General features: G+C 32.7%; 1 protein-coding gene across 2 annotated transcripts in view; it reads left to right on the top strand.

Moving 5' to 3' along the window:
• LOC148618339 (WD repeat domain phosphoinositide-interacting protein 3-like) overlaps window positions 1-7,668 on the top strand; it is a 33,149-nt gene extending 25,481 nt beyond the window's left edge. For both annotated transcript variants that reach the window (XM_088577112.1, XM_088577113.1), the window contains 4 exons: window positions 2,774-2,859; window positions 4,326-4,427; window positions 5,395-5,516; window positions 6,743-7,668. In XM_088577112.1, the coding sequence (XP_088433238.1) occupies window positions 2,774-2,859; window positions 4,326-4,427; window positions 5,395-5,516; window positions 6,743-6,849 (417 nt within the window). In that variant the 3' untranslated portion in view covers window positions 6,850-7,668. The remainder of the gene's footprint in view (window positions 1-2,773; window positions 2,860-4,325; window positions 4,428-5,394; window positions 5,517-6,742) is intronic.
• The last annotated feature ends 5,370 nt before the right edge of the window (window positions 7,669-13,038 follow it).

The following is a 13,038-nucleotide window of genomic DNA, read 5'->3' as shown; positions in this document are numbered from 1 at the left end:
CCCTTTTAGCCCTTTATTTCCAAAATTGGTTGGGCAAAAACCTTCCAAAACTATCTGGGCCTGTATCATGTCCTTAGGAACAATGTGAAAAAACTTCAAAAACATCATCTTAATCTTTTTCAAATAAGTTCCTATATTAAAGTGTGTCAAAAACCAATTTTGTGCTCACACTTGTCCCAAGTTCAACATGTTGCAGTTCTATCATGCTGCACTTAGCAAAGCTATGTATTTGCATTTGAGATAATCTGTAACATGTAAGAAATATAGATAATACATTGTAATACTGGTGTATCATGATACCACTGTTAATTCAGTTATATCAACAGAAATTATGGGTCTTTTTAGGAAACCAGTCATTTATTTTAACCCCTTGCTGCAATAAATTAACCCCCTGTTATGATATTTTAACCCCCTACTGTTCAAAGTTACAGCACTCAAATTCCTGTAAGACAACATTTTCATATGCTTTGGCAAGACTGTTTATCATCAAGTTATTGGAATTCCCATAGGGATCAATTGTGCACTGCTTGTTGCAGGCCTTTTTCTGTTCTGTTATCAGAATTTATAGCTAGAATAAAGACCCTTCCAAACAACATTTGTTAGAAAAAATTAATAACACTTTTAGATATTTGGACTTTAATATTTATACTAAAAATATATATCCTGTAGAATTGTCTTTTAATAAAGCAAATATTGATAATAAAGAATGTCTGTCTCTTGATCTCATATAGATAATGGTAGACTTAAGACTAAAATTATGATTAGAGGAATAATTCTTCATTCCCTGTTGTCAACTATCCATTTTCAGATGGTGACGTTTCCTTGTCACCATCAGATGGTGTTTACATATCACAGTTGGTTCAATTTGGTTGTATTTGTAACAGTATTTCGGATTTTAACGAAAGGAATATTTATATAACCGAGAAATGATTACATCAAGGTTTTTGAGATCACAAGCTCGTAAAAACATTCACAAAATTTTTCAAACAATACAAGGAACACTTGTAAAAGATTAATATATGCAGGTATATATCACCCTTTGTTTTACGGTAATATTCTACACAAAGCATTGAAAGTTCAGTACTCACCCAATAAGTTAACTGAACTGTTGAATATATTTATTTGTAATGGATGTAGTTATGATATTTTGTCAAGTTATTAAGGGTAGCATTTTCTGGTATTAACATTGATTCGCCCATAGGGTCTTTACATAGAAATTAAAACACTATATTTAAAAGTAGTTTTTGGCATGATATGGATTGTGTCTTTATAATGTATGACTTACGATGTATCATGATCCTCAACCTTGTACATGAAGACTTGGGATTGATTTTACATACGATGTGCACATAACTTTTTGTAGGTTTAAACTGGTCTTGAAATGACATGTCAGTTAACTGCTGGTTCTTAGTTTGTACATTTGTGTAATTTATATTCAGTTTCTTTATTTCCATTGTAACAAGGGACTCAGACCTTTTTGAACTGATTTTTAGGTGTGTTTAATCAAGTTATATTTTTCTACGGTGGCCAGATTTTAAAGGGGGAGGGTTATGATCAGGCCAAAGTACTTTCACCCCGCCACATTTTTTGTGCCTGTCCCATGTCAGGAATTTCTGGCCTCTGTATGTCTTGTTTTGCTTTCACCTTTAGATTATTTTTATGTTACTTGAAGATACATGTATACATGCAACTCTTTCGCTGTACCTGTGTATAATGATGTTTTTGGGGCCAGCTGTAGCCTGCCTTTTGGTATGAGGGTTTCCTAGTCGTTCATTGAGGACCAATTGATGGCCTTGCGCTGACATTTTCATCCCGGTGGGGTTGTTTTCTCTATGACATATTCACCTATCTCATTATATATAGTATATTTCCTTAGTGGTAGTTTTCAGGCTCTTTTCCCAATGGCATTGGCCTTGGACCCCTTCCTCAAAACAGAAGGAATATAGCTGCTAGAATAAGCTACTGGTAAGAAAAAAAGTCCATAGTGAAACAGAATCACACCCCACATTTTGTATCAAAGTATATATCTACACTCTCAATTGTTTGAATATTTTCCATTTTAAATATCCCAGTGAGCTTAGCACTTTAATTTTGAAAGTTAAATTGTCTTGACTGTATAAATCTTGTTGAATATCAGATACAGCATAAGATTTTTTATTTACCTGTATCAATATTTTGTCTTTTAATCCTTCTGTAAGATCAAAAGAAAAAATATTGATACAGGTAGATAATAATATAAAGAGAATGGATATTGTGAATATGTCAGAAGAAACAACAACCACACAATGATGAAAAATGTCAGCTAAAGGCCAACCGTGGGTCTTCAATGAATGATGAGGAAACCCTCACACTTTAGGGCAGCTAAAGGATACCCAGCGGTCTTCAATGAATGATGAGAAAACCCTCACACTATAGGGCAGCTAAAGGACATCCATGGGTCTTCAATGAATGATGAGGAAACTCACACTATAGGGCAGCTAAAGGCCACCCAAGGGTCTTCAAAGAATGATGAGGAAACCCTCACACTATAGGGCAGCCAAAGGCCACCCATGGGTCTTCAGCTGGCCCCCCAAAAAAAATACACAGCGAAATAGTTGCCTCCATATAATCCAGCAACATAAAAGTAAAGTTGACATAAATCTTGTTACTTTACCAGTTATATTTATGTAATGCTTTAAGTTGTTAAGTGAAGTCCATAAGTATGGGGTTAGTACTTCTCTAAAAAATATTTAGTGTTTTCATGTTATTTTTTTATATCAATGTACATTTTTAGGGTACATTAATTAGAGTGTTTGATCCGATGTCAGGATTACAGTTACATGAGCTACGACGTGGTGCAAATAGTGCTAATATTTACTGGTATGTCACAATCACAAATTTTGTCTATTCCCATAGTATTTTAATCTCTTGAGTCAAAAAGGTTCAGGTTAGCCATTATCAACTGTCCAGAAAGTTCAGGTCAGCCATTATAAACAGTCAAAAAAGTTCAGGTGATCTATTATTAACAGTTGAAAAGGTTCAGGTGAGCTATTATTAACAGTAAAAAAAAGTTAAGGTGAGCCGTTATTATCAGTCATAAAAAGGTTCAGGTTAGCCATTATTAACAGTTGAAAAGGTTCAGGTGAGCCATTATTAACAGCTTTCGTTCCTCTATGTTTAATGTCTGCATTGTTGTATTCTTTAAAGAACATTTGTGTGATAACTTGGAATTTAGTTGATAGATCTTGAAAAAATTTTATCACAAAGTCCCGTTTAAAAATAAAGAAAGTTTGAGAATGCTTTTTGGAATGGGGTTAAAATCAAAAATGACCTCTGATCATAAAACCTTGTATAAATTGTATAAATAATGTGAGTAGGCTTTGATTTTAAAAAAATGATTTCCTAATGGATGCTGATTTGTCTGATAGACCAATTTTTAAAAATTGTAAAGGTTTATTTTGATTGCATTAATAAATATCCTTTTTATGATAAACAAGGACATGGAATTTTGTTCTTTTCTAAATTTTGAACCCCATTTTCAAGTTGGTCAATATAATAGTATAACGGGTCTAAAGTTAAACTTAATTTGATTTCAACAAAACTGAGTTCTTTGGTTTCTTTGATATGCTACCTCTTATCCTGTATTTTTAGATTTTCAATTTTGACCTTTAATATGTAAATGGTAAAACATCTACATTTAATGGCCACATTTATTCAGTGACAGAAACCTATGCTGTGTAAAATATATGACTGCAATCTAAATTTAAAGTTATGTTAAGCTTAAACAAAGTATTCACACATTTCACAACTGTTTAGGATTCTACCTATGTTGTTGTATCAAGCTGCACAAAGCAGAGCATTTTACTTTGACCTTTATTGATGGAAAAAAGTGTAAAATGACTTTGATGCAGTTATTTTTTGGAAGCCAGATTAAAGTTTTTAAAATTATTTTAAGAATTTAGACCCATCTCTGAATAAATTAATGGCTGTTCTATTAATTTGTTTTAACATAAATCTTTGTACTATAGGCATGGGCGGATCCAGGATTTTAGATTGGGGGAGGGGGTGCACAGTTAAAATTTCGCGAAAATTTCCTAATTTTTTTTAGGTTAGTTTTTTGAAATATTCTTCTAGAGAGGGTGCAATGTAGATATCTTTTGTGATAAAATTAGTGAGAAATTATAGTTCCAACCTAAAACCGCCTAATTCTACCCCTGATAACCCATGCTTTGCAAATTTTAGAGGGGGGCATTTAAAGTTGTAGGCTACTCTTTTTTTAAAGTCTTGTAAAGATGTTTATACATTTTCTTCTTAAGAACTTTTATTGTTTTGTCTTATGGTTACAGCATAAACTTTAATCAAGATTCCAGTTTACTGTGTGTGGCCAGTGATCACGGCACAGTCCATATATTTTCTACAGAGGATCCTAAACGAAACAAACAGCTAGGGTAAGTTTTGTTTTACATGATTATCCAATTTATGAATGATTTTTTTAGCAACCAAGTCAAATTTCATAATCAGTGAAAGTTGAATATAGCAAAATGTCAACTGAAGTTATTTGTTTTCATCATCAAAACAAACTTGCATAGGCTTGTTTGATGTGATGTTAAAATAAATTTACAAGTAATTAAATCTTTTTCTCAAAGATTCCTATGGAATATTTTGGCTGCTTGGCCTCTGTATGTCTAGTTTCCTTCTCACCTTTAGTTTAATTTTATTTTGCTGGAGTATATAGGGGCAACTTTTTGGCTGTTCCTGTGTACAACATTGTTTTTTGGGCCAGCTGCGGCCTACCCTGTGTTATGAGGGTTTCCTCATTGTACATTGAAGGGTGGCCTTGAGCTGGGGTTGTTGTCTGTTTGACATATTCACCATATCCTTTCTTGTTATATTCATAATGTTTTAATTTTTTGCAGGGGTGAAATAATGCTCTTTTGTCTGTCACACTCTTGTCTAATAGGTGGAGTAAAACCTTAGTTTATAAAGCTATTTTATATATATAGATTAGGTAGACCTATTAAGATTAAATTCTACACGTAAAACTAGCTCTTCCCAACCATTTAATGGATTTTGTTGGAACTTCTTATGACAGTTAGGATTCACTTATATATGTACACTAAAAGAAGAAACTACATTTAGATATTTCCAAGGGGGTAAATATTACTGAAGGGCTTAAACTACTTTCTGATGTTTCCAAGGGGGAAAATCTAACAGAAGGGTTAATATGAGTTTGAATGAGGACTATTTTGTGAGCCTATTCTCAGTGTTAACAGCAGTATTTTGTGAGCTTATTCTCAGTGTTAACAGCAGTATTTTGTGAGCTTATTCTCAGTGTTAACAGCAGTGTGTAGAATATGTTAATTGGCTTGTTAAATTCAGACTATGTATTACTTATGTGTTGATTTTGTTTTGTAGCATAGGCTCAGCCAGTTTCCTACCAAAGTATTTCAGCTCAACATGGAGTTTCTCCAAATTTCAGGTCCCTGGTGGTGCTAGATGTCTTTGTGCCTTTGGTGCAGACTCAAACTCTGTGATAGGTTAGCTTGTTGTTCTGTAATATAAATATTCTGATCTTGGCTAGTAAATTGAAAATAAATATTCTAGCCTGCTCAAAACCTTTAAAAAAATTTGTCTTGCTTAGCTCACCATAGTTTCACAAATTAGAGAAGTATACTTGTTTGAATACTCCACAAGTTTTATACAACACCCTAATAGTCTCCAGTGGCAATATTAAATGTAGTGGATTCCTCTTAATCACATACCCAATTTGTCAGAAAACATTATGCAATTAACATAAGGAATGTTGAATTTGGGTGGTGTAATGGTCTTATTCTACTATACAACTTCCTGTTCGTAAATAAACAACTTTAGGGCATTGATTAAACCAACATAATGTATTACAAACAAAGAAATAAAGTTATATGGCTTTTTGACTAATTTTACTATAAAAACATAATATCAAACAGTTGAATAAGCTACACCTTTTAATAATACATCGTTACTTACAGGTAGAAAGTGTTAATTTTTATAACATTTTGGAAAAAATTATGCAATAAACAGGAATGTCTGTTTAGACCTATGCAATTAAGAGGAATTTTAAGCATGGAAGAGAAGGGAAATGATTTGGTTCCCTTAAATACTATGCAATTAAGAGAAATATGTAATAATCAGGTATATGCAATTAAGTGGAATCATCCGTACGTAAATGACTATACTGGGGTAATGTGTAGTATAATTTTGCAATTGTTGATTTCATTCATATACATAGATATGCGAATCTGTCCCCTTAAAAGTCCCTCACAACATTTCCCTTTAAATTTGGGACATATATCCGCCAGAGGAATGCCATCTGGCGGATGAAGTAGAGACTATGCCTTGTTTTATAGAGAATGAACTTCATTTAATAATGTCTTTAATAATAAACATAAAAAGTAACACATGCTTTGATATAGAACACAAACCATATATATTGGTAACACGGATATGCACATTTAAAATGTCATAGAAAAAAAACTAGACTCTTTTATGAGTAGTGAAAATAAATAATATAGCAAAGGTTATGATGAAGATAAATAATCTGACTTGCACCAGGCTGGAAATAAAATTTCTGACCTGAAAAATTTCCTAGCCCCTCCCCTCTAAGAATCTAATGGTCGTCCCCTTATAACAACAAAATAGATACACTACTGATAGCTCTTATGTTTATATAAAAATCATAATAAGTATATGTACAATAATGATAATTGGTGATGTTCTTTTTCAGTTGTATGTGCTGATGGTAGTTACTACAAATTTGTGTTCAATCAGAAAGGAGAATGTACGAGAGATGTGTATGCTCAGTTTCTGGAGATGACTGATGATAAATCATAGGTTATGTTGCCATTATCTGCTCCAAGTTGTCAAATTGTAAACTGTATTTGTTTATTGTGATGATTTTGACTATAAAACATAATTATGTTATGGTCATAAACAATGGATGTGAAAACAGGTTGATTATTAGATACAGATTCTATTGGCTGATTAGGTGGCTTCCATGGACTGGAGAATTGATGCATTTGTTATGTTTATTGTACTATATTCAATATTATTGTTACTCATTCATTGTCTATTTAAAGGAAATGTGGTATAATTCCAATAGTATTTTGGTATGTAGCAAAAGATATGTTGTCATTTATTGGTACATGTATCTGATGGAGTTTTTTGCTGAAATAAATTAAGTATAAAATAATAATAACCATATAGACACCTGGTTAGTGATTTTTTTTCTCATTTTGAGAATGGATTTCCATATTTTTATCATGTTAGATTTCTCACAACTAATGACTACAATAAAAGATTTTATAAAGAACAAAAAAACATTGGCTTGTCTGGTAGTCTGACTTAGCACAGGATCTAAAACTGTCAGAAAATGCATATTGACTATTTTGGAAAACCCCAATGCTTTCTGGTAGTTTGGTAAGAACTTGGTGTTTTTTTTTTATTATGGAGAGCTGTGTTATACACTTAAATGTCTTACAATGTCAGCAGTGTTAGAACATGTGGACTGAGGTTTCAAAGCCTGCTTCTAGTCCATTTAAACTTTTTTTAACCTTGACTTTTACTGCCAAAAGATTATAAAAAGTCTATTTACACGAACTTGTTGCTTTATGATGATAATGTATAATAATAAAATGATATGATACTTGAAAATGTTTCTTTGTTTTCATATTCACATATTTTTGTTAAGAATTGTTCCTGTTGTTTCTATAGTTACACATAGCTTGTATTTGTACCTTCTATTTTTCCCTGACATTCATTGTTAAATTGATTTCCTTTCAAATCTTTTCTTATATGTTTTATATATTTTAGTAATTACTTATTGTTTTTGCTCCGTTTCATATTAGGGTATTTTGGTGTGTATTGTGCACACTTATTCACCAGGAAACTAATTTCTGAACATTGGGTATGTATAATACACCCATACATCGTTTCAACACATTTTTACAGACCATAGATAGGTCGAAAATTAACGATCTCGAATCAGAGACCATTTATGAGCTGCCAAAGCATATTTGGGCTTTTTTCAACAAAAACGAGAATTCTTGTCCTACAAAGATTTTTTTGAATTTCAGTCCAAATATGTGAAAAAAATTTAATCGGTTGAGTATATTGTGAATCAATATACAAAATATAGGAGAAAGAAAAAACTCGATGTTTTCAATGAATATATTAAGTTCGAATGGTTGGAATTGGCATATTTTATATGTCCCTAAAACGAGAACAGATAAAATACACTTCGAATTTGACCAATTTTCGGATTCAAGTGTAAATGGTACATTATTTCTTATCATAACAAGATACTCAAGATCAATATTCGCAAAAGATTCGATCTATTTGTCTTCCGTAATCGATGTAAAATTACATTTTGTAGTTGTCCCCGAAATTTTGTCCACTACGAAACGATTTTACTATTGTTGCTAATATAAATACTTAATTGCATCCCTTGTTTCCAAGGAAGTGTCTTACTACTAATACTACATTCTAGTAACAAAATGGCAGCATTGGTGCACTTGGTCCATGCTCCCAGTTTTTAGTGGAGTCCGAGTTGCTCATTTACTTTTGTTACTTTGTATGTATGATTTTAGTTAATTTATGTTCTTTGTTGTGAATGTCTGTTTTCCATGTCTGGTCTTTGTTCCTGGATTACATACTTTTGCCTTGGCTATAGCCTTGGTTCCTTGATTACCCATTGACACAAGTTACAATGAACAAGTGAGGAAAAAATTTGCATTTTGGTAAGTAGCGTACCCCGTATTTTTTTACTTGTCCACTTGGTAACGTAGATTTTAACACACGCTAAAATTTCTCCAAATTTTGTGATTTGGAGGATGTTTTGTTGCTTTCATCAAAACATACCAGAAAATTGTTTAAGTAGTGTTAGAGGCTAATTTTCCCGCCTTTTGCTGCAAATATGTCCACTACGAAACGGTCAACTAGGAAATGACAATTTTCATTTCGTAGTTGACAAAATCGTTTCGTAGTGGACATTTATTGAATAAAAACATTTTGTGGTACGTATTATATATTTTTCAAGACCAAAATTGATTTTCGAAGACAAAATGTAAGGAAATACCTCTTTTCCACCATAACACATGGATTGCATGTTGAAAAAAAAAGAAACTTACGTACATAGGAAGTTTAACGCCTTGGAGATACTTTGCAAGCTAGTCATTTCGTACTTCTTTTCAAATTGTCACACCTACCAACACATTAGCATTATAAGACACAAATGGTAAAAGGACTGACGATAACTCAAGGTAACCCCAGGAAGGGGACAGTCATCAAATTCCCCATTTTCTACAGTCATTTTGAAATGAAGTACAGGGTTGACCTATGTTTCATGATAAATCCAACTTTTCCTTTTTTCAGTGATTGAATAGGAAACAAAACAACGAACGTAAACGCCATAATTTGCTTTATAAACTAGTTACAACCATGACTTTCACTTTATTTTGTTGAGGAGTTCCTATGAATTTCCCTTAAAGGTACTATCTTGATTGACAAGTTAATGCAAACTATTTTGTAAAACTACACTAAAGATACGATAACTTGTATTTTTATGTCTTTGCAGGTACAGAACATAAGCCATGCCACTATCAAACAGAGAGATTACGAAGATACAGAGAAAAGTTAAAAGCCAATCCGGAAAGGTACAATGAACACAAAAAGAAAGAGAGGAAGCGATACCATGATAACTAAGTGTATGGGACTGTCAGACTTATTAATGAGAAATCAGAAAGATCACAAAGACATCTAAGACGAAAATGGAGAAGATACAAAAGAGTACAAAGGCAAAAGTTAAAAGATATCGAGAAACAATTAACACCACCTGCCTCACCTGTAAGGGATGGTTCACCTGATCAACCAATTGCGGTTCCTTCATGTCCTCGCCAAAAAATCCAATCTAACAAGAAAAGAAACCGACAGAAAGCTAAAGTCTACAGAGATAATCGCAACAACATCTACCGAATTTCTTCGGAGAGACCTGAAAGAGAAAGGAGATAGGGCAGTCAAAGTTCGTGCTGATGATGACTGCTTGCCAGCATCTGGTAGTGTTTTCATTTACGGCAATGACAAGCATTCCTCTGAAATAAGAACACAAATTATCATAGAACAGGTTTCAAACGAGTATTTCTACCAAGATGAACAGAAACTGTTACAAGGATACAAGCACAATATTAAGTCCAACACTCTCATGAAAAGCTATGAAATGTACTCCGATGAGTATATATATGATAGGAGACTTTCGAATGATGTAGTTAAAGAAATATACAGGAGAGAAATTATAAAAATTTCAAAAGAAACGACATATATGGGAATTTGGCAGATTCATAGCTTAGCCAGCGTTTTGAAAATGCCTATTTGCTCCATTTGCCCTGAGCTTGGAAATCCTGTTGTAAGAGGACATCTGAACAGAACCATTTATCCTAGAGACCCGGAATCAGCTATAGTAGCAAACATCCTCTGGACAACAACCCGTACAGATATGAACAACAATAATTGGGTGCCTAATTACTTTGTACCGGTTCTACCATTTGATATGTCCATAAACAAACTAGACGAAAACATAAGGGTAAAGTTAGCGTACAAAGACTCATTGACCATTCCAAGAATCCTACAATCTACAAATTCAATCTATGTTGATACTCATGAAAATGCAGAGAACTATGTTAATTCATATGTTATATTAGAATGTCAAGGACACGCGTATCCCTTGTATATTGAAAAAGTTGATTCAGAATCGCAGATGTTATATGTTGAGTGTATGCATAAAGTTGGAACCAAGGATGTAAATACCTTTTCTTGGCAAGAAAATCCTTGACAAAGTCTGGTACAATTTAGAAGATATCTTGGGAAAGATAAGTCAGCCAAAGGCGATTGAGGGGACAACACATTACAAGGTTGATGATAAAACATGGAACAAAGTTATATTAAAACTCCAGAAAAGGACACAGTGTTGACGGAAAATTTTGAACACTGATATATAAATTCCTTGATCGACTGTTTTGAATATGTCTAGATGTTCTGCGTATGTTATATGTGTAGCTACCGTACTCTCATATTTTTATGAACTTAAACAATGATCATTTTGTCCGTCTGTTAGTCAGTATACCCAAGTATATCATCTGGCACAGGAAATGGGTTTCACTGACTTGTCATCTGATTCATATCTTAGAAAGAATATGACTTTTAATATTAATGCATAGGATTCTAATACATTCCTTATTAGCAACTGCAAAAATACAATTGAAATATCGATATGAATTAGATGCTCAATCCAATGAAATCACTTTACTGTGTCACATGATAGCATTGTAGGCAGGATATGTCAAATCTTTCATATATTTTTTTTTCTTTTTGTTTTTCTAGTCAGTGTACAGATAATTTACACCTCATAATGTTTTGCATATTTGTTTTATAAAGTTGTGCCAAGCAAATGTGATGATTTACTGAGAGTTCCAGTACATGTTTTACCCTTGTATATCTGTCCGGTTTGTTTCGTATTGCAAAGATCCGAATACATGTACTTTTGATCTAAATGACTCCAATATAAAATTATTAGTTTCCATTTGCTGTACCATGATCGATTGAAAAACTCCTTTTTTAACCAAGTTGTAACTTCAAGCATTGCCTTACATTTCCAAAAACGTAATAATAAGACAATGCCATTCCCTTTGGATCACTAAGACAACTTGAAATTATTATCTGACTAAGGGTAGATATCAGAAATTGATTTAATTATGCTACTTTTATTATAATTTCCACTCAAACTGCAAGCTATGCTGAATTGTACACTACGTAACGATTTAGGCCACTACGAAACAGTCTTGTCCACTACGTAACGCAATATTAAAATACAAGTTGTGCTCATATACACATTTATTTTAGTGAACCAAAGTAGATATCTATCAACCACCTCCAGTCAACACTCTCTGATGTATTGAAACCACATTTTGAAAGTCCATCAAAGAATATTTGTATTTGAAAGGGTATAATTCTATTAATTTATTAAATTTTTTCTATTAAAAGTCCAAATGAATGATCAAAAAGTGAGATACCAAAAGTTGAGTGAACTTATCATATCGTTTTTGTCACAGTCAATGCCAAATCTACAGAAAAAGTCGAATTCTACTCTTTTTAATATTATTTATCGAAGCCAAACTATTCGTTTCGCAGTGGACATTTTTGTATGATGTGCCATTATTTTATTTTTTTTATTTAGTTATTATTTGCATTAAGATTGCATATTTTAGAATTTGTTAGCATTGATGTTGAAAAGTTTGGTTACATTAAAAAAGTTAACATACTTAAATATTTATTTAATATGATTTGCCACCTGAAAATCACACTTTTATTGAAAAACGCCCATTTATGGATTTTTCATGAGTTTTTTGTTGACTTTTTATCTTTGTAAGCATAGATTGTCTTCTTGAACAGAATCTGGTTTTAATTTATTTCCTCCCAAAAGAACACGGCAGATTATGTTTACAACCGCCATAATTTCGTTTTTGTGTATCGATTAACTAATGTTGTCACGTGGTTATTGAGGCGTTGCAAAGGGTATTTAGATGTCACTGATTATGGTTTCAGCTGATAATAATATATCTAACAAGCAACTGACATATTTATTGAGGGGACTAATTAATCATGACACGGACACAAGACAATTAGTTACCGGTATTATCAAAGGAGGTTGTAAATTGTTTTGCGATGTGTATATAATTATGTCTTTATGATGTATACGACTTGTTAACGATTTGAAAGAAGTAATTAAAATACACGCAAGTTTAAACAATTTAATGGGTCTGTCTAAACACCGCTTAGCCCGCGCTAAGTGCACTTAGCCCCTAACAGTGCACTTAGCCCGGTATGGGAACACTTATGTGTGCATATTAGTATCAATAGACAAAATTTGAATTATGAAGATGTTGTATTTCGATTTTTGTAAATATCGCTGCAGCAATTATTGATTTTAACGTGTTTTAAGATATCATAATGACACGTGCCTGTATATCCAAG

The sequence above is a fragment of the Perna viridis genome, chromosome 4, assembly GCF_037379345.1.
Source record: "Perna viridis isolate PV_CMFRI_1.1 ecotype Kerala chromosome 4, ASM3737934v1, whole genome shotgun sequence".
Classification (NCBI taxonomy): domain Eukaryota; kingdom Metazoa; phylum Mollusca; class Bivalvia; order Mytilida; family Mytilidae; genus Perna; species Perna viridis.
Note: the sequence above shows the minus strand (reverse complement) of the source record. Positions and strands in the feature narration are given on the sequence as shown.